The sequence below is a fragment of the Balaenoptera acutorostrata genome, chromosome 21 (genome assembly GCF_949987535.1).
Source record: "Balaenoptera acutorostrata chromosome 21, mBalAcu1.1, whole genome shotgun sequence".
NCBI lineage: Eukaryota > Metazoa > Chordata > Mammalia > Artiodactyla > Balaenopteridae > Balaenoptera > Balaenoptera acutorostrata.
Window position 1 is genome coordinate 13,688,467 of NC_080084.1, and position 21,514 is coordinate 13,709,980.

At 41.3% G+C, this 21,514-nt stretch overlaps 1 protein-coding gene across 12 annotated transcripts in view; it reads right to left on the reverse strand.

Annotated features, from left to right (window-relative positions):
- Window positions 1-921: 921 nt before the first annotated feature.
- The window catches only part of NRG1 (neuregulin 1), a 1,026,134-nt gene continuing 1,005,541 nt past the window's right edge, over window positions 922-21,514 (reverse strand). For 3 of the 12 annotated variants that reach the window (XM_057537377.1, XM_057537376.1, XM_057537375.1), the window contains 6 exons: window positions 13,401-13,503; window positions 11,778-11,904; window positions 8,926-9,056; window positions 7,913-8,119; window positions 5,567-5,708; window positions 5,044-5,165 (listed from right to left, as the gene is read on the reverse strand). In XM_057537377.1, coding sequence (XP_057393360.1) covers window positions 5,588-5,708; window positions 7,913-8,119; window positions 8,926-9,056; window positions 11,778-11,904; window positions 13,401-13,503 — 689 coding nt within the window. In that variant the 3' untranslated portion in view covers window positions 5,044-5,165; window positions 5,567-5,587. Of the gene's footprint in view, window positions 5,166-5,566; window positions 5,709-7,912; window positions 8,120-8,925; window positions 9,057-11,777; window positions 11,905-13,400; window positions 13,504-18,194; window positions 18,219-21,514 lie in introns of all 12 variants that reach the window. The other 9 variants (XM_057537372.1, XM_057537371.1, XM_057537374.1 and 6 more) reach the window with 8 other exon arrangements.

Below are 21,514 nucleotides of genomic sequence, written 5' to 3' on the forward strand. Positions count from 1 at the left end.
GAATTGCACACAGATTTGGAGGTGGGAAGACTCAGGGTACCCTCAAACTCTGAAGGAAGCCGATGGTCATCTCAAAGGATTGCTGACCTCGACTCCCTACACTTCAGAAGTCCTGATCCTGTTTGGAGTAACGAGGAAGAGGCTTGAAATATACAAAAAGTACCACCCATGCAAGTATCTATTTGCTAAAATATGGCTTCTGTTTTGTTTAGACTAATTTCAAGAAGAAAAGGAATACCCTCATTTCTATGACCAAGTCTTAGAATGTGGGAAATTTCTCATGCATAGGCCCTTCCCTGAGCAGTAGAATGGACATTGAGTTTGATTTACTGATAGAATGAGGAGGAAAGAACCCAATGAAGCCTTATTTTCTCTTAAAACTGTGAATCGATAAATCATGGACCTGATGGAGAAAATACGTCTACTAAAGCTCTAGGAGAGCTTAGCAGGGCCTGGTTCTGACTGGCTGCCTTTAGGCCATGGTGGCCACCAGATTCTCTGGACCACGGTAACAAGTTTCCCTTTCATGACTGAATGGGTTTCCACACTGACATTGCCATGAGTCTGAAGAAGTTACTTGCTGTCTGTACAGAACATGGTAACAATCGGGATCCAGTCGATCACGATATCCTCTCTGATATGTTCTTGTGTGTAGGGGCCAGGGGAACTGGGGGAAAGAGTGTGTCATATTGCTTGGTTGTGACGCCTTCAACAAGGTACACAGTAGTAGGCAGACTCGACAGGCAGAAGATGATTCAAGAATAGGCAGGGGGGCAAAAGCAACGGACAGACAAGATGATCATGGATCCATCAAACACAGTCCTAAATTAGCAAAACCGTCACAGTAAAAGGCAAGGTGCTGGTCCAACAGACTGGACAATTTGTCTGTTGACCCACACTCCCAGATCTCCACAGAGTAGCATTTTTATTGCAGTATTGTCTTCCATGGAAAATGAACAAAACTTTTAAAATAAATCACAATTACTTATTGCTTAGTATGTTGGATAATAAATTCTTTAGTTTATCAGTACCTCACGGCCTTCAAATGTGCATTCTTCAAATAGTTTCAATTACATATACATTCTTTCTCCTGAACAATAAATTATTCTTTAAAAACAAAAAGAAAAGGAAAAGATACATAATTTTAAAGCAAAGAAAAACCAAAAAAACATATATTTTTGACATTTATCTTAAACTTATATGAAAACAACTCTATGTTAGATGTTTAAATATAAATAATAAAGGACATTATGTTATTTACAATGTTACATAGTAAGTTGAGAGACTAAAAAAAAAACTGACATGAACTCATAAAGACAGTAAATGATTTAGGGAAACATCCAAGTAATGTACAATGTGTATTTACAAAAGAATATATAACAGAACTTGTGATATGTGGCCATTTCCTTTTGACTGCATCTCTCTGCAGTGTTTCATGGGTCTTTGTAGATAGAAATCTTTCTTTGTGGCTGGTAGGAAGCAGCCAGGACTAAAAGATAAAACTAGGTCTTCCTTATTTTCACCAATGTGAGCCGTGCACCTTTCAACGCCAGGCCAAAAAAAAAAAAAAAAAAAAAAAACATGTTACTGAGCAAATGACCCTGGATAAACTCTAACTATATCAAGACAGTCACACTTAAATAAGGAAGATACGGCATGTTGCTCTTTGGGACACATTCATAAATACCCAGGCAGAGTGCCATTTTGTAGAAAGCACAAGACTGTCCAGGTACTCTCAAAAACAAAAGTCCTACCAGGCAAGGAGGGAGAGTAGGATAGTAAAGGAATCTGGAGCGAGAAAAAGGAGTTTTTCATATACTATGCTCCACTCCATATTCCTCAGCGGGATATGATTTCAGACCCAGGAAACAAAGTCACCGTGAAACTTCTGGGCAATTTCTGCTACCTGAAGACCCACGAAAGTTTCCCGTATGCAGGGAACGTAGGTTCACACTCCTTTGGATTGCCACTGCACTCCTGAGTTTATAAACAGGGATGGTGGCATTTAAACATCCTGGAGATGCCCCTGTGAACCCAAATCTGGGGGCCACGGCAGGTAGCCCCGAGGAGTCAGCTGACCTTTCCTATCAAGGGAACCTCTCGTTCTATGGACAGAAAGCCTGTCCCAACTGATATGCCACCTCGGTGAGTGACCAGAACCAAGTTGGAAAGAAAATTTCCTCTCAATTTTCGTCTATTTTTGCAACCTGAAAATTTACAGCGATTTTTCATACTGAGGAAAATGTTGTTCATTGCTCTCAACAGAAGATTTTATTTATTCCTGAAATTCTCCAGAATGGGACTCCAATGCCTGAAGAATTTGAAACAGAAATTTTAGAGTTTTAATTACAGTAGGAATTTTTTTTTATTGAAATAGTCTAAGAATGAGTCAAGGTCTTCAAATGCAATATTAGAGTAATTTAGAGAACCTCTTCACGTTGACTGCTTTCTCTCCGCTGCCATGAGCTTACTGATTCTACAGAATTGGGAAATCAGTGCAACCTGGAGAGTTGTCAGGGGCTCCTTAGGAGAGGTGAAGAAGCACATGAGGACATTGCTGAGCACAGAGGAAGTGGCATGGAACCATGAAGGATGCTTGGGATACCAAATACTAAGAGTAACTTCAAGGACCTGTAGACAGGTGTCTCTGTGGATTGTAGAAGCACTTAGGAGCTTAACGACATGACTCATGCTCAGCCTGCATTTTTCTTCTAAGACCTCCTTGCATGTCACTTCTTCCCTTTAATTTTAACGTAGAGATTTGGTGAAGAAATAGATTCAGTTCACCTGCAAACAAGAAGACTTCATGTTTGGTATTTTGAACTTCATGTCTGGTATTTTGAGCCCCCTGCTAACCTGTTCCCCATTTTGTTCCATGGCTCCTAGGAGGCCACTTGGAACCTAAGTAAAGCTCCAGCCCAATTTGACAGAAATGGGGCTGCGATTTTTTTTTTTTTAATTCTCTTATTTTCCTGGATTAGCAGTTATTTCAAATGTTTCTACCTATAGGCTTTCCTTGGATTGGCAATCCCGAGTGAACGTGCAAAGTGTAGACCCATCTTACTCCTGTTTTTGTGACAGTAAAGCAAAAAGTAAGAAAGGGGGAAAATGGGTGATACAGCTGTAAACAGAGAGGTTAGCACACAGATGGGAGTCATTTCTGCAAGGAAAGGTGCAATCTTTCCAAGACTATTGCCATTTCCTGATGAATCATCACTCGTAGGAGGTTCTTACTAATCACAAATCACATGCACACTGGCCATTCCTGACAAAAATGTTCATGCATAGTTATGACTTAATCAAGGCAACATTGAAAAACAAGAGAAAAATAATGAGGACAAAGGAATGGTCAAAAAAACTTAAAAATTACTAACCAAGTCACACAGCTGCTGTCCCCCGTGTCTTCTATATATTCACTCCTCTAGACAATCTAAGAAGAATTTCCCTACGATGACGTCACCATACAGCAGGCGCATTTCACTCTAGAAGTATTTCAGACAAATTGCTGAGTGCGCTGTTGAAGCTGGGGTTTTTGTACCATAACATGTCTGTCCTTGAGCCAAGAAGACACAACCGGTCACTAGCTCCAAAATCAGTGAAAAACACAAGTCAGGAACGATTGCACCTTTTTCAGCCATGGTTTGCTCTCCAGCTAGATGAGCCGCTGTATCATTCCCCCAGAGAGAGAAAGGGAAACCGAGTCCTCGACTTAGGGGTTGGATTTTACCCTGATCGGTAGCCAGAACCCATTTTCTTTGCTATCCCGAAAACTTGCTTTTTTTTGGTCGAGAAAAAAAAAATCAATCCAAATAAAGTAAATGGTAGCTCCTTTTGTCAAGCAAGCTGTCTTCTGATGAATCATACAGTTTTTGAAAAAAAATCACAATATTACTTTCTTCCTAATATTTAACATGACTTAATGCAGTTTCCTGCTGTAATTAATAGTAGCATGCTGCTGGATCTACTATTGTCTCAGAGCCCAGTGAAGCAAACCTTTGGCTGGCAGAGTAGTAGACACAACTCATTTCATATACTGAAAGCAAAAGAACATTTCCTACAGAAGGGGAGTATTTGGATGGATGTGTAAGACGTACTGATTGAGTACTACTTGAAGCAAACAGAGGGATAGTTGCAAATCCTGTAAATCATACATCCAGTCAACATCATAATGCAATGCACAAGAAGCCAGCAAAAACGGAATATGCAGGGGTGGGAGAGGGTTTGCTGAAATACTGTGAAAAAGCAATCACAGGAACAGTACAAAACTTGCTCTCGACATAACATAACATAAAGGCACCATTGATATCTTTCTCGTTTGGAAATACTGTAAAAAATTGCTACATGTGGCACATAACACATTTGTACATACATATATTTAATTTATAAAAGATTTTTTTTTCCTGTTTTCTATTTGCAGAACTGCTAAAATAAAATAAATTGTTTAATTTAAGGTGGAATACTTTATTATATAAAATAAAGTTTTACAGGTGAAATCTATGGGTTTATTTCGGTTTTATACAGCAATAGGGTCTTGGTTAGCGATTACACCGGACAGCCTGGCCTGCAATTCTTCCTGCGGAGAGAAGCGGCCTGCTGGGTTAGTCCTGCTGTCAGCCAGGTGGAAGGCAGGCGCTGCCTCAAGATCGGCTGCCAGGGGGTTCTGTACGCCCAGGAAAGGTGTATCTTCTCCTACTTTTTCATCCTCTGTTTCACTCTCTGAGTTACTGCTCTCAGCGCTTGTGTTACTGTCCGTTTCCAACCTGTGGGCAATGTGACCATTGGGCTTGGTTCTTTTGGCCCGCCGGCTGTTGGTGAGTTTCTTAACCGGCTCTTGAGCCAGTTCATACTCCTGGGTCGTTTCGTACTCCTCGTCCTCCACTATCCTCAAGGGGCTAGGGGGCGGGCTGTTGCTCTCGTGCGCGGGGTTGCAGTGGAAGGAGTTGAATTGCTGAGTGTGGCGGTCATCCTTCTCCCGCAGCCATGGTGGTGTCACAAGAAGCAGGGGTCTCTCTTCTTCCACGAAGGGACTGACTGCCATGGAGGGCATGGACACCGTCGTGCTGGACACGGGTGGAGACATTTCCGAAGGGGGCGATTTGGGGGAGCTTGGCGTGTGGAAATCTACAGGTGACATACGAGCCGGGGTGGTCATTGCTGATACAAACCTGTGTGAGCACAGAATACCCCGCATAAGTGTGTTGGAATGAGAGCCGTAGAGCAGGGGTGGGGGTGGGGGGGGTCAGGGGGCACAGTTCACAATATTATCATCAGATAGCATCCTCAGAGAATTTCTATTCATCGTACACTTCTCGGTTTTTACACTAGGACATTCAGCACCCTTGGAATCTCAAATTAAGTAGCCAAGAGTCTCTTCACAGGAGTGCATGCAAAGATCAGCTAAATTGCCTAGCTCATCAAAGCGTTTGAGGTTTTCGATCTCATCATGAATTTTAATAAAAGCACGTGAGTTAAGACAAGAGGGCGCCGGGTCCTGGAAACCTCTCAGTTTATAAGGACCAAGGCTCAGGGATTTGGAAGGGAAAGAAGTATTACTTAAATACTATACCTTCCCAAAGGCCAAGGGGTCTTAGAGAATGAAGCCCAAATGGGGAATGGAAGAAGCTCTAAGATGAGTTTCGGAAAGCTGGATCTGCATGCATTTGGATCTGTGGGCCTTGTTTCTCCTTAGCTCAGCTATAAGGTTATGTCTTATGAAAAAAAAAGAGCATAGTAACTTAGATTTATTCCTGATAACAGTGTAACACATTTGTGTGCTTCTTTAACTTTTCCATGAAATGTTACTTCTTAACATTCAATTTGCAACTCTCCATCCCAGTGACCATGACATTCAAAGGTAACTTATTTTTGGCTTCATACTTATGTCCGATCTCAGGTCTACCTCTCTTCCAAAACCCATCGCTGTATGCGTCTCTGGCTTATCTTTTGTGACTGGTCAAGACTTGGCTGTACCGTGTCGCCTTCTGTCAAGTTACGTCTGATAATGCTCAGTGAATCTAGTTGTCAAGACATCGAGTGCATTGTTTTTACCATATCGTGCTTTCTTCCCCCAGAACAAGAAGACCTGACGTGGCACTGAGAAAGATGTGGCTTATTTAGAGTCACATTTCTCAGCTTGGATAAAAATGTCACCAATGCATAGCACTAAAGAACTCTTTTCTGCACATTGGCATTTGCAGAGTCTAATTTGACATGACCTGTGATGACACAGGACACCATCTTCTGAACTCTAGCTAACAGAAACAAGAAACCTATTAACTCTTGTGCTTATCAGCCATGATTCTGAGTCATATGGAAGTGAGATCTGGCTGTGTCTAAAATGGGAAGGTGTCTAGAGATGGAAATATTTGGGGATCAAGTCTCCAGACTTTTTGTTTCGGGGATACTTAAATTAAGCGCTCTGAGAAATGCTAATTCAAATCCAATCAACCCATAAAAGTGACTCATCTTTTCTCTCCATGATGCCTAGGTTCAGGTATATTTTGCAGTCCTAGATAATATCTGGGGTATGAAAGGAAGCAGGGAAATGTCAACCTTTAAAGACAAATATCACATGTAGTGATGAAGACAGAATTTATCCCTAAACTCTTTTTCAGGTTTCTAAAAGGACTGAATTAGGACAGACTTAATACATAAAGATATAATTACATGAATTTAAGACTAATGTTTTAAACCAGTTTTGGACCATGTCTACTTTTTCATAGATGAGTTACAGAGCAACCACTAATTCCATAAAACTCTGAAATACCATTTGGGGGTAAAGGCTTTTGAAAAAAGTAATCAGCAGGCTCTACATGACCTGCAGGCTCCAAACCAGTCTCCTTTGAGGTAAGTACTTCCCAGTGCATGAGTGGAAGGGTGTATCAAGATTATCTCCACCCATGAAAACCAAGTAAGTATCGCTTCGGCATGATGTAAACCTTTTAGCAAGTGGTCAGAGATTAGACTGAGAAGACAACACAGTCAACAAACCAACAAACCAACAGACAAAACCCCGCTGGATTTGAAAACAAATAAGTAACAGCTTACTGATGGGCTAGGAATGCTGGTTGGGTATAACTTTCTCCCCCAGTTTAGGTGAAAATGGATCAGGAGAATCTGTGAATTCAGTATTCTTATTAAGCATCTCTTTCAGCTTACTTCGCTCTGATCTTTATTTTACCTTTGTTGTGACTGCCCCCCGACTCAACCCTATAGCCCCAGAAGAAAGCCAACACATTCTGGATTAAGGGCCACGTCAAAGGCAACATCTGCCTTGAAAACCTCCTGCGAAGACGGCGAGGCGCAGCATACGAGAGATTTATTGAGTCATCCCTTGTTGGAACGCCATAAAGGGATACTATCTGGAGGGATGCAAGCCGTCCCTACAACCGTCAGCAATGACACAGCCCTTGATTTGATTTAAGTGAGGCTGGAAGGTAAGAAAGAGTTAGCACGTGAGACCAGGAGGCCAGCTCGAGCAGAGTTTGGATAACTGGCCACTTCGAATTCTAGAAGGGTCCTGATCAATCACTGAGGCCAGCATTCTGCTCTCAAGTTACAACTGAGGAAACTGAGACATTTCTCCCCGCCCACCCCTGCACCCCCGCCCTGAGGGTCTGAGCCTAAGGTCAGAGCTAGGAACTCCAAGTTTGCTGCCCCTTCCACATCGAATCATTCCAGCTCTTTAGGAGTCTGTTGCCTGTCAGCCACGGGGAGGATGCGAGAAGCTCGGAAGCAGTGAGTTCAGTCAAACCCAAAGATGGCTTCATCAACTAGGAGCACTCCTAGACCAGGCAACTGCTGCCCCTTATTCTCATTAGAGTGGGTTCCTTAGGTGGGACCGCAGGTGCTCACGGGGATTCTCTTACTGGGGCGCTCTCTCCTCTCTAGTAGCTTTGCCCTTCGGTTTTACCTTTCACTATGAGGAGAATCTCGGTAGGAGTCAGGGGTTTCTCTGGCATGCCTCAGGAAGCTGTTACACTCGCGAGGGCCTCCCAAGCCATTAAGACGTCCTCTTGGGCCCCCAGTAGGGCTGCTGTGCCTACTGTTTTCTACGGATGACATCACGATGACAGAGTGGCTTTCTGAAATGATGCTTTCAGTGTGTCCGTTGCTCCAGCTACAGAGGAAATGTGAGAGGCAACGAGAGAGAGAGATTTTTAATTATAGGCACACATGGAAATGAAAGGAAGTGATCTGAAAAGTCTTGCGAATGACTGGTGCATCATTAGTTCACTACGATATTACTTGTCTCAGAATAGAATTGTTTATAAAGATGCTTGCTACAGACAGAATCTTGATTTAGACTGGCTTTGCAAGGATACACTTCTTTCATGTGTTCATCCATTCAACACACATTTACCAAATGCCATTTTGTACTAAGTATTCTTAGAGTTTCTCTGTTCTTGAGTGTCTTAGATTAAGGAAACACTTGTCTTATGGGCTCCATTTGGAAGTCTAGTGCTGCCCTTGGTAACATGCATTTGGATATCACCAGAGCATTTGAGAGTTTAGGGTTCAGCTATTTAGCCAGTTCTCATGTGCATATCCCAGGGCAATCCAACCACTGGAAGAAGTCAACTTCTAAGTATTATATGGCGTCTAAGACAAACTATTCCCAGTGTAGTAATTCTGTGAATGGTCAGGCATGAGAAAAGACGATCTCTAAAATAAGGAGCAACGATCCTATAAGGTATTATTTCCCCTTATTCTGGTAACGGAAAAATTGAGGCTCAAATTCAAACAGCAATTAAGTGGCAGAGCCAGTTTGATGTCCAAAGTCTGTTTTTGTCCCAAGCCATACATTCTACTGTACCTCACTGCCTCATTAGTACCTCCTGTCCCTTTTGTAGGCAGTGAGAGCAAAAGACAATGTGTAAAGATTCATTCTTAGAGAAATGCCATGCGTTTTTTTTATTCTCATACCTGTGACTGGGAGTCTGGGTGACAGTAGTGGAGTGATGAACTGTGGAAGTGTAATGACTGGTGGAAAAAGACGTCTCCGCCTCTCTCTCGACAATATGCTCGCTGGAGATGACATTTTTAGATACGTATTGCTGGATAAACAAAGAGACACAACTTGAAGATTTAGGGAAGTCAAAATGCTAACAATGTCACATGCACACACACAGAAAAATCTCTTCTTCTGATACACATGCTTCATAATAAATTCTATTTTTCCAGTGGCCAGATGACAAAACCTATCCCAGCTACTGTGGTCTTTAAATTAGGTAAATGGAGTTGATGGATTGCTCTTTGGATACGCATGCGATGTAGGTCCTACAATCACAACTACATTTTATCAGAAACAGGCCTATTTCTCCTCTTTCATTTCCAATTGATAACATGACTGGAATTCAATACAAAAGTCTGCCCAATACTTATTTTTGTAATAGTTGTTGCAAATCAAAAACGACGAACAGATATTTGAGTGAAACAAAAGAACAGAGATGGTTTGTCTTGTTTCAAATTTCAAGTCACTAGAAGAATGAAAAAAGACTGTTTTGAATCTACCTTTCTCTTTTAATTTCTCAGTGCCCATTGGTGCCCTAATGATATCGTTGAAATTTTTAAGTTGTCAGTGGTAAGACTAACAGGGCTACTGAGAGATTTGAAAGACTTAACAACAGTTGTCAAAGTTACACACCTTGACAAACCATGTAATAGAGGGCCTTATATTTAGTGTAAGTAGATTCTACTTTATTTTCACCACCAAATCACAGTAGCTATTACAGCCTTTTATTAGTGAGAGAGGGACATCTTTAAATTGTCTTTTAAACACTGTTAGTATTTACACCAAATTGAGTTAAATAACAGGTAAAGACACGGAGAGGAATAGTCTTAGATGAAATAGGGCAGTTTATAATCTGATGGATTATGGGCTCTAAAAGAACCTGATATATTCATGGAAACCAAAAAAAAAAAAATGCAACTTGAATTATGCTTGAAATTATAGCTGGTTCTCTTAACCATGGAAAGTTTATTCCATGTGGATCTTTGCTTTAAGGAAAAGATGGCATTGTCATATGTAACGATCTATTTTTATTCTGTGTACCAAATGACTCTTGCTCCTTGGAAGGCAATGTAAGCTCAGTGAATCTAATGAAAATAGTGTTTAAAAATTATACAACACTCACTAGATGTCACTGGGCTAAGTATTTTATATGGATTATCTTTTTAATGCCCGCAAGAACTTTTTGAAGTAGGTATTATTTTTATGATGAAGAAACAGGGTTTAGAAAAGTTAAAGCTCACAGTAGCATATCTTGAGCCATAACTGGAATCCAGGCAGTCATTCTGCCTCCTATGTATTATATAAAGTGACAGATTATAGGTGTGTCAGTAGTGAATGAATTAGCAACTGTGCAGAACATTCCAATGAACATACTGGTAGGGGGAGGAAAGCAGCAAATATGTTAATTTATCAGCACCTAACAGTCTCCTGTAGGTCTTTCCTACAAGACTTGCTGGTGGTTGAACCTCCAGCAACCCTGAACTTGGGTCTTTGATATATTTGCTCCACACAAAACCCATCTTCGACTATAGGATAGAAAATGGTACTGCAATATAATCTTCCAGCTTTGCCTATAAAAAGCCAAACATTAGAGGGGAATGAAGAAAACAAGAAGAATGATGGTGGAGTAGGAAGAGTAAAACTCCAGAAGCCAGGAAAGCTGAGTCCAGCTCTGCCCTGGCCCTTATCTGTAAAAAAAGCTATGTAAAGACTCTCAGAATCTAATATTTGATGACTTCATTATATTTAAAAGCTGAATGTTCCATAAATTTAAAAAATATATCTTCGAATGATGAAGGATATATTTCCTCTGGACGGTTTGGCATCATGTAGAAAGAGTTGGAAAGTATTAAATTCTTCTAGTTTGGCTACTGAGAAGCAAGTTTGGTAATGGCCTTGACCTTTTCATGCCCTAATGTCTCCCTTTGTTAATCAGAATCAGTAAATCATCAGGCACCGGACAAATGAGTCTAATAAAAAAATAAATGACTCTAGAGCCTTTAGTTCAGTTATCAGGGCTAATCAGTTATAGACTGAAGCAGCCTTCATTTCCAAAGTATAAAAAAAATAAAACATTTCCTTCTGATTCTTGTATCATGCATTTTATTATTTTTCTTTTTTTTTTTTTTTTTCCTGTTCTTTCTTCTGGTTATGGTTTCCCTACAGAACAAACCCAACATGATTATTCCGATCCCTTAATGAACACTTTATAAGAGGAAATGTGGGGGCTTCCCTGGTGGCGCAGTGGTTGAGAATCTGCCTGCTAATGCAGGGGACACGGGTTCGAGCCCTGGTCTGGGAAGATCCCACATGCCACGGAGCAGCTGGGCCCGTGAGCCACAATTGCTGAGCCTGCGCGTCTGGAGCCTGTGCCCCGTGACGGGAGGGGCCGCGATAGAGAAAGGCCCGCGCACCGCGATGAAGAGCGGTCCCCGCACCGCGATGAGGAGTGGCCCCCGCTTGCCGCAACTGGAGAAAGCCCTCGCACGAACCGAAGACCCAACACAGCCAAAAATAAATAAATAAATAAATAAATAAGAAAAATCCTTTAAAAAAAAAAAAAGAGGAAATGTGCTGGTTTTACAGTCACCAAATCCACTTAAAAAAATGTTCCCGTTATTTTCTCTTGGCGAAACCTTGGATTCCTGGAAGCCCTGGTGATTAATGGCGGCAGCTAAGAGCCTAAGAGCTTTAGAAAATAAACTTCAAGGTGCCTGAACAGAGGAGAGATGCTGAGCTTTTCCACTGGCCAGAGTCAACATACATTCACCAGCTGCACGTTCTCGGGGGGTGGATTGGGGTGATGGGGCCCGTTGGCTATGTTCACCATGTTGTTTCGTTCAGAGCGAAGACTCTGCCGAAGCCGGTCATGAAGCTTTTTCCGTTGCTTCCTGGATAGGAAAAAAGGAGCATTTATTTCTTCTATTATTTACATTTTTCAGTACAGTCAATTCTTTCTTCTACCAACACACAACTCAAGGCAGTGGATTGGTCGGGAGGGAGGAGGAGGGAGGGAGTGCCACTTCATCTCAGGAGGGGAATCACCTATTCTTAGCAAGTAGATTTAAGAAGCTGCATGGGATTCTTACAGAAATTGAACTGGACTGCCGAGAGATAAGAAAAAATAAGAAGACAAGTCAAGTTGAGAAGTGGCTAATACCCCAACTTTCCTAATCAATCCATCTTTGCCTAAGTGTTAGGGATGGTCATTTGTCTTAGGTAACAATTCATGCTATGCAACTGACAAGGTTGATTTCATTTATAGTTTTGCCTGTCTGTGTGTCTTTCAAGAAAATGCAGTTAGTGTTGAATCTGTGCATCACACATAGTGTGTGTATGTATAGAACTGTACGTGAGTGAAGATATGTACTTATTTTGCCGGTAGATTTTGGCACAATTATAATATGATCCTACCCTATTACCACTTTTTTCTGTATCTAGGGAATGAATATTCACATATTCAGACTGAATATAAGAAGACTCATAAGGTGGATTCCGTGAAGGCTTATTTATCTCTATCACTTGCTCAATTCTGGCAACATACTAAATAAATCCTGGGACATTAAGAAAATGCCATCCATGCTCTTACTTTTATGCCATAAGAGCATATTGTCTTTGTTCCTCAACTTGGATCGTAATATTAGTCCCATGACTAATTTTGGCTCAAGATTTTATATGATGAAGTGACAAAATAAAACCAAACTGTTAATAACATTATTTCAGCCTTGAAGTAGTTCTATGTATGAAAGAAAAATGAAAAGAATTCATGTCAAACAGTAATTGTATTTGTTAACATGAACCCAGCTTAAAGGACCAACAAAGCGAACACAGATCTGTTTTCATGTTTCTCTTTTATTTTCAAAGCAAGTTTTGCTTGATTCTCCTCCTGTGAGATTCCTTTTGTACATCTCTCACTTTGGGAGCATTGGAACCAGTAACCTAATTAGATGGAATTGAAAATGAATCACGATCATGTTTTAAAAAAACCCCTGCATTTCAAACACCACCTAATGCTCCCTTTATCCCCTAAGGCTGAGTACGGTTGGATGTGTCCTCAGCAGTGAGATGACGCGCTTCTTATCCACAGACACCGGCGTGTGTCCCTGCGCAACCCTTCCCTCCCACCCTTTCTTCGGTCGTGGGACTGTGGTCAATTATCAGAAGTCTTCTGAACACTTTCACACAAATAGGCAAAGCTTCCTAATGTATGTGATTAGGAAAGGTCCTCAAAATGGATTATTCAGGAGAAAAAAAAATAAGGAGACAATCCCTCTGTGGCGCCTGACCCGGTTTTTCAAGACCAGGCTGCGGAGCGGGTTTCTGCCCAGCCCTTGCCGGCCAGGCTGTCTGTGCCGCTAGGGAGACAGGAGGTGAAGGGGACGTTTACTTGGTTTTGCAGTAGGCCACCACACACATGATGCCGACCACGAGCAGCGCGATGCAGATGCCGGTGACGGTGAGCACTCTCTTCTGGTAGAGCTCCTCCGCTTCTGGAAGGGGATGAGAGCAGACGTGTCACCAAAGGCCCCGGGCCCTCGCCAGGACTTACAACTGAACGGCTGGCATGCTGTATTGTCCATGTTCACAAGACAATACACACGGGACAGTTCATTCCTCTTGCAGACGTACTTAAGGTGCAGCACACGCTGCACTACATTTTAAGCATAAAATGGCAAAGCCCGTTGGGGGCCATTTGTAATTTAAAAAATGATATCATTCAAGTACTTTAATGATAAGTTATAGATAGAGATGTACTAAACTGGCAAATCATAAACATTAATTATAAAATAATGATTTGGTTAAAACGGTAGATTTTATGTTTTTAAAAATCTCTTGCAAAGACAACAGGAATCAACACCAGTAAAAGGAGCTGGCGTTAGCACCACTGGGACCCTCCTCCTCCTCCTTCTTCTCTTCTTCCCACCCTCCCAGCCCCCTCCCCTCCCTCACCCTGAGCCTCTTTGGATTTCCCAGCTATTTCCTATTCCTGTGGTCTTTACAAAGAGCCACTTCTAACTTAAAAAAAAAAAAAAAAGAAAATCAAAGACATTTGCAAACATGAGCTTGACTTGTAGTTAGCAAGGAAACTGATGCAGGATCCCTGTGATTTACCAGTAAAATGGGAACATAAGCAACATGACACGGAGTAGCAGGGCACTGTATCAGAGAAACCCCAATACGATGGGTGGGATCGTCCCGTCCTGGGCCATGATGAAGATTTGTCCTTTGAGGAACAATTATTATTATTACTTCACCAGTTGTACTCAGAGACCTAATTTATGGCACTACAAAACCACTGACACAAATGATACATGATTTGAAATAGGTTGTACTCTCCTGCATTGACCAACTCGGCAAATTAGCTACTGTCGGTTGCACTAAGGAGATGGGAGGCTTAGAACTTTCAGGTGAAGGTACTGCTGTACCCGCAATGCAACCAGTTTCTGCTTCATGGAAGGCTTTCTATCTGCAAATCGGGTTTTGTGGGGATAACTTGCTTACACTATGGTAGGTCAGGTTCTTAACAAGATTGGCTGATTTAATGGTGAACTTGACCCTCTTAGGAGCTAAGCTTCCAACCAGTCCAATTGCACGTATTATTGGGAGATATTCACGAGTTCAATGAGAAAGAGAACTCAACTGAGGCATAATAAGCGGCGTGAGCTCTATTTGCTCTTCTGCTTGACAAGCTGGTCAAGAACTGGGGAATATTTTACCGATGCAGGTCTCTTATCTGGACATCAACATGGGGCCTTATGGAACATTTTCAGTTTACATTCTCTGTCTAAGCAACCACACTTGTTTTCTCTACTGAGAGAGGGCAAGTCTCTGGAAGTCTTCTTGAAATGAAAAAGTGCAATGTAATTTCTATGATACAGTAGACTTTATCATTAAACAAAACATTTCCTACAAGCCAAGCCCATGGTAATCAAATTCCAGTTAACAGGTCAGGAACATTGTCAAATCAAATTAATAAGAGCACTGATTATTAACAGGAGGAGGAGAAAGAAGTCAGCGGGTGAAAGAGACCAGAATGCTGCAGAGATTATACAAAAACAAACCAAAAGTGTTGGAAGTGGAAGAGAAACAAACTGAGAGGACAGACGGGCTGACAGAATGACGGAGAGAGGGAGGAAGCCAGGTAGGAGGGAAAACAAGGTTAAGAAGTGAAGGAGCGATCTGAAGTCCCTGGCACAGCATGCCTGGTACTAAGGGAGGAAAAATAAATACATAAAAGAAAACCAGAGGGAGGAAGTGCTGGGGTGGGAAGAAAGGTGGATGCAGATTTGGAAGGGTTATCCCATACAGCATAACTCCTAACCTAGACTGGCGGTCACGTGGAAGCCACAATTAGAAAGCAAAGCAGCTGGTGCATTGCAGGGCGACAATGGACCAGGAGACATAGAGCGGTGTCACGTAGTTTTGTGCCGCAGAAGTCAAATGAGGACGTGGCACGTGGATGCTTGTATGTTAATTGCGAGTGTCTGCTGCCTCCTACCTCCCCTCCCACATAGCCACAGGACAGGGAATTCAATTTCATAAGGTGTTAATCTGTGAGCTGATGCCACTGGAGGCTCCGCCTGGACCGGGCACCCGGATCAGTTTTCAGCACTCAAGTCTAAGCAGCAAAGGCATCGCCCCACTGGTCCTTCTCCAGGGATGCAGGACACAGAGCAGGGATCCTTTGGTTGTGATGAACTGGTTACACACCAGAAGTGTAAAAGTATCATCGCCTAGAAAATGAAGACCCTGCTATACCTCTTTCGCTTACTCTATTTTTTTCTTCTTTTCAAATGGCAAGCACTTGGTAGCATTGCCATCTTCCCATTCTATCTTTAGAAGAACCTGGGAAATTGCTTCTGCAAACTGCAAAAAGAGGACCTAGCCAAGGGCCAAAGGGGGAAAGGCATCGTGCCTCTCACGGACTCTTTGGCAAGTTTTTTGGTGGTTGTTAATTATAAAATAGACTGATTCGGGTTTGTGAACAAATCGTATATGATGACTTGCCCATTCTTCCTAGGTTAGGTCAGAAGACACAGTTTTTTCGGGAAAATCAATCATGGAAATAGAAAGGCAGCCCAGTAAAGGCCAAAGGGCAAAAGAAAAGTGCTAAATGAACTAATTAAAACCAAGGCCCCTAGAACACAGATGTGGATTAGGATTCTGTATTCACATCAGCGTGTTTGCATTAAATGTTTTTCATCTAAGTTTCTGATTTTCCAACGGTTTACTAGATCAGGTGACCCTCACAAAATAAATGTGTTCAAAGAGAAATACTTGATGAACAATAATATAAACAATGAGTTTTTTTAAAAAACCCTTTCCCCCCCTTATTTTTTTTCCTAGTGTGACAGGGTCAATAGGACAAGAACAGATTAGAGGCAGCGTTGAAAAAAAGAATCCATCAGGCTCGCTGGCGGATCTGCCTTAATGAGTTGAAACACTTCTGAGTCTTTATGGTTTGGCTAGATGCACTGAATGAACCAGATCAAGCATGTTTTTCAGACTGATCTGGCTAGGCCAAGAGACAGAAGCCTTGGCTGTCTCAATTTTAATTGACCTTTAAAGTCTGATTTTCCTTAAGGACGGAATGTTCTGGCTGGCTGGGGACTTTGGAACCTCTGGAAGGTTTGCCCTTAAGAGGTCAAACCTTAAGGTTACCAAGGTAACCCCTAGTGTGGGTACCACATCAGTGTGCCTTTACTAACCCTTCAGATCTTACTGAGGGAGGTTATACATCTGAAATATCCATCACCCTACTTCATCGTTTGGGAAGAGAAATATTAAATTTAATAATTATACCCTAAAGTGATAAAGCAGGAAAGATGCTGTTAGGGAGAAGAGGGGAGGTGATGGTGGTATTTTTTTCTTCCTTTCAGGTAAGGCCAATAAGCCTTTTTAGAAGTGGGATGATTTTTATCCCGAGGAAAGTAACCTGAATAGAGAACTCCCCTCGTGTAGACCACCTGCCCCCTGCGGGATGTTGCTGGGACCTCTTGTGTTCCTTACTCTTGGGTGATGTTCTCTGATGTGCAAAGGACCACTCACATGAACGTGGGGCTATTCCCATCAAATGAATAGTTTTCTCTTGGAATATTTTTGGGGGCAATGAGCAATTGAGTTTCTATCCCTGGAACAAATAGAGCTTGTAACAACCTCATTTTCCACAAATTATGGGAAGTAGATTAGGTGTAGACTGTGATGTTATCATTGAAACGAAAGCAACAGCTATAAGATGCTCTCACCGCATGATGTCACTGACACCAGCTGGTTGGGGACCAGATATTCCTTTAATCAGGACATCGCTTTATTGACCGACGGTCACGTTCCTGGGGGCCTGCACTGTGGAGCCTCTGGAAGAATAGAATGGCTTCCCCTTCCTCCCAAGACTGGCCTTTTCTCCCAACTCTTTAGGGTGAAGGCTTTCCAAAGAAGTATGCCCCCAATTCACATGCTCATAGGAGATATTTTACATTTGCAGTGTGAAAATGTCTATTTGATTACTTGTTGGGATATAGTGACTCAAGTTTAATTCTGTTAGTGCTAGAATTTCCAACTAAAATAGCACAAGGCTATTTCATTCTGTTTTCTATTTCCTTGCTCATGAGATAATGAAATTGACTAGAGCAGTGCTTGAATATCTCCAGAAAACCAGAGTAATCCAAGTCTATGCATATAATATTATGTTGCAGAGTAAGAGCTATGTTACTATATTAATAGATGATTTTTACATTGTATGTCAAGCTCCCATCAGCCTAAAATGTGGAGTGTTCTTACACTGATGTATGTAAAGCTTCTTCTGTTCTCAGGCTTCTGGTTTGGTTCTTCCTACAGCCTTATAAACCACTCCAACGTACCCCAGCTCAGAAATAACAGCATGGCCAGATCAACCAGTGAGTCAAAGAACGTGGGATATATGTGAATTTGCAGCAGTTAAGGTGGTTTTAAACTCTAAGTGAAAGCTGGGAATCTAAAAGCTGCTGCACTCAGTACCATGTTGGTAAACTAACCATAGATTGAAAGCAAAGAAATCACTGTTATAGCTGTATGATCCCTTCTAAAGAGAAAGGAAATTAGTTAGGAACTGAAAGGGAAGAGTAGACAGGGGGGAAAAAAAAAAGGGTTTCAGCTCATAGGCTCTAAATTCTGCAGGCTAAAAGGAATGATGATTGGTCCATACCCATAAATTCAATCCCAAGATGCTCTGCCAATGCAGAAAGTTGACAAAAAAAAAAGAAAGAAAGGGAAAAAGTTTCAGAAAAGAGCAATACACTGCACTCCAAAACACATTACACACGACTATTATGGCTCTGTGCGTGCACATTGAACAGACAAACGGTGGATGGTTAAGGAAGCAGTGCTCAGGTACGCCCCCATGAGTCCACAGAAGGAACTTCTCTTTTAAGAGGTGCGCAAATACCAGCACACTGTGTCTTTATTAACCCTTAAAAGACCTTACTGAGGGAGAAGTTGTATGGCTGAACTCTCCTCTATGCTATTTCATTATTTGGGAATAGAATACTGTATTTATCATCAGAGACGGCATTTGGCATTATTTCATTCTTCTCTTTTCAAAAGGCAGACTTGAAGTTCTGGGGAGGTGAAATTGTTTTGCCCAAAGACACACAGTGGCAGAGCTAGGAGATGAAGCCAAGTAATTTGGTTGGAAAATTTCAACACAATGGATTTATATAGCTATGCTCTAATATTTCTTGTTGCTTTAGTTATTTTGTTTTTTAAACTATTTCCTTTTCTCCAAACCTTCTATTCTCTCCACCACTTACATGACAAGGAGCAAACATTTCTGCTCAAAAAGCCAGACGGGGCACTGGGGCACTGAAGCCTGCTTCCAGTTTTCCATATAATTCCTGTGTGGCATAGGACAGCTCTGAATGCCTCACTTTTTCAATTGGTTTAAAAAAAAAAAAAAAAAAAGAGGCGGGGGGAGGATGCAATTCCTGGGTTCTTTAGTTAAGTTTAATTTACTGCTTCCTCAAATCACGAAGAGCCAATTAGATGATCACTTCCCAGTGCTTAGCTCCAATGCCCAGATGACAGCTGAAGGGCACAGGCACCCAGGGAAACTGCAGGGCTGCCCAGGGAAAGGGACTCAAAGTCGTGTGCTCACAGCCCACAGTCCTGGCAGACCTGACTGAGGAGGGACCGGGATTGCAGGGCCAGCAGAACCTGCACAGGCTCAAGTGACGAAATGGGGCCAAAAAAACAAAACAAACAAACAGGAAAAACAAAAAAACCTCTGCAAATGACACATTCCATTCTCGAAACAAAAAGTTGTTAACCAAATTTCATCATGTGCGGCCCTTCAGGATTTCCTTATTTGCGCGTGGGTGGTGGAGAGGCAGGTGGGAAGGAGGGCCAGGATGAAAACAGAGGGGTTCTGTCTATATTTCTTCCCTTGGTCACTGATTAGAGAGATACCAGGACAGCCCCCAAAATATGACAAGGCATCTGTTAAGTTTGAAAACATGCGCTAGAGGGGGTATTTCTCTTACAGAAGCATCAGTTCGGACATGAGCAAAGCTCCTCATATAGAGAAGGGAAAGGAGGTAAGTATGTTTGGAGTCATCCTCGTTTCAGGTCCTTTCTCTGCCATTTACCTGTTCAGTGACTTTGGACAAGTTAATTTCTTGTTGACAAAATGCTTACGATATTGATACATGCCTCACAGGGTGACCCTGTGGCATAATGGAGACATGAAGTATGTCGGCCAACAGCAGAGGGGTGCAACAGCTTGGGGAACGGACATATCTGGAGATTTACTTTGGGCCACTTACTGCATGGATGTAGGTTTACTTCTGATTAATTTCACGGCCCTCAAAACTCTGATAGCTCCTGGGATATATCAAGAATTTAGATTTTAAAAAAAACTTGCCACCTCTTAAGGAAATGAAGTTTCCTAGATTTAAAAAATCTATATCTATATCTATAGATGATATAGATATATAGATAGTGCATCTAGTAACAATGATAAAGAGGCACTTTATATAACAGAGAGTTCCCTTTGCCTTGAGTCCAGGGTACTCAGGCAAATCACCTACATTTTTCATAAATTTAAAGCCAGAGGATGTAGGGTTACTTTGGTTGCACAATGTTCACAGCCAAATTAACAACTTTTTCCAATCCAAATGAATTTCTCTTGCCTCTGTGCAACATTCAATTTGACAAATTGACATTTTCCCCCCCATTTGTTTCCTCCATATAAACTTCGGAACATCAAGATACCAAAATTCATTTTCTGAAGAACTGATAATAAATTTCCTTACACATTTCCATGAGAAAGTGACTCAATTTTTCTCCCTAGAACCCTCTCCATCTCTTGCCTTTTCCTCCTACGTCAGTAATAATTTAAGGGTTAAAATCAAGAGATAACTACAGAAACTCTTTCCAGAGAAGAGAATCATGATTCCATGCCTACGTGAACACTGCTAATTATCTATATTAGTTGCGTAGAAAGCTTGGTTAAGTCTTCAATGAAATTAGTAGCATGCTCATGCATACATATTACTGCATTTACAGTTTTATAGGTAAGTCTGTGAGCCTAACTCTAATTTCATTTCATGGGAAGTCATTCATATCAAGCAGCTCCAATTTCAATAATTCAAAGGGAAATTGGTACTTAAAATTGGAATCTCTTCTGGCTATAAGCCCTAACAAGGAAACAAGCAGAGGAAGCATGCATCAGTCACACTAGTCCCGTAGCAAATACTACTCTAATTTATTTTTACTATTGGTGGCTGCATTTCTTTCATTGTGAGTCAAGAAAAGTAGGATACACAAACACTTTTCATTTTCTGAAGAGGTCATTACTTTCTATCTTTTCTATTTAATCTAATGTTGGCTTAGGCTTATTACATATCATATGTTTCCTATTGAACTTCTGCCTAGCCACTCCATTTTTCAAATTAAATTAGTAATTCAAAAACACGAAGGTTACTGTAAACAATTTAGTTTCCTTTTCTACATGTGATTTCCTGCTGTGCAGTAAGCAATATAAAAAATTAATTTAAATCTAAGAGTCTTCAGAAACTATTAAATATTGACTCGCTAATCCTTTGTTTTAGGATTTTCTAATAGTTTGAAGAAAACTGATTAACCTGTAGGTTAATTTAAATTTTCAATTGCATTAGAGAAAAGAACAAGAAAACAACTTTTTTAAAAATTGAAATCGTCCATACATGCAATTATAATTTCTGTTAAATTTGAAGACATTCAGGATGTTATTCCTTAACAGCTTGGGTCTCCTCATGCAAATAATCTCAAAGAGGTATGTGTCCTCTTGACTTTCTGCCCCTCTGAGGTTTCTAGAGGGGTCCTGTCAATGTCATTTCGAAATGGGAGCAATTTAGCATCTGACTTCTAATTTTCGACTTACCTTTACAAATGTAGATTTTTTTTTTCACATATACCAACCCATATTGCCACTGAGCCCTTCGAAATGTAACAGGAAACTCTCTCCTTCCTTCCAAGTTTCCATATGCC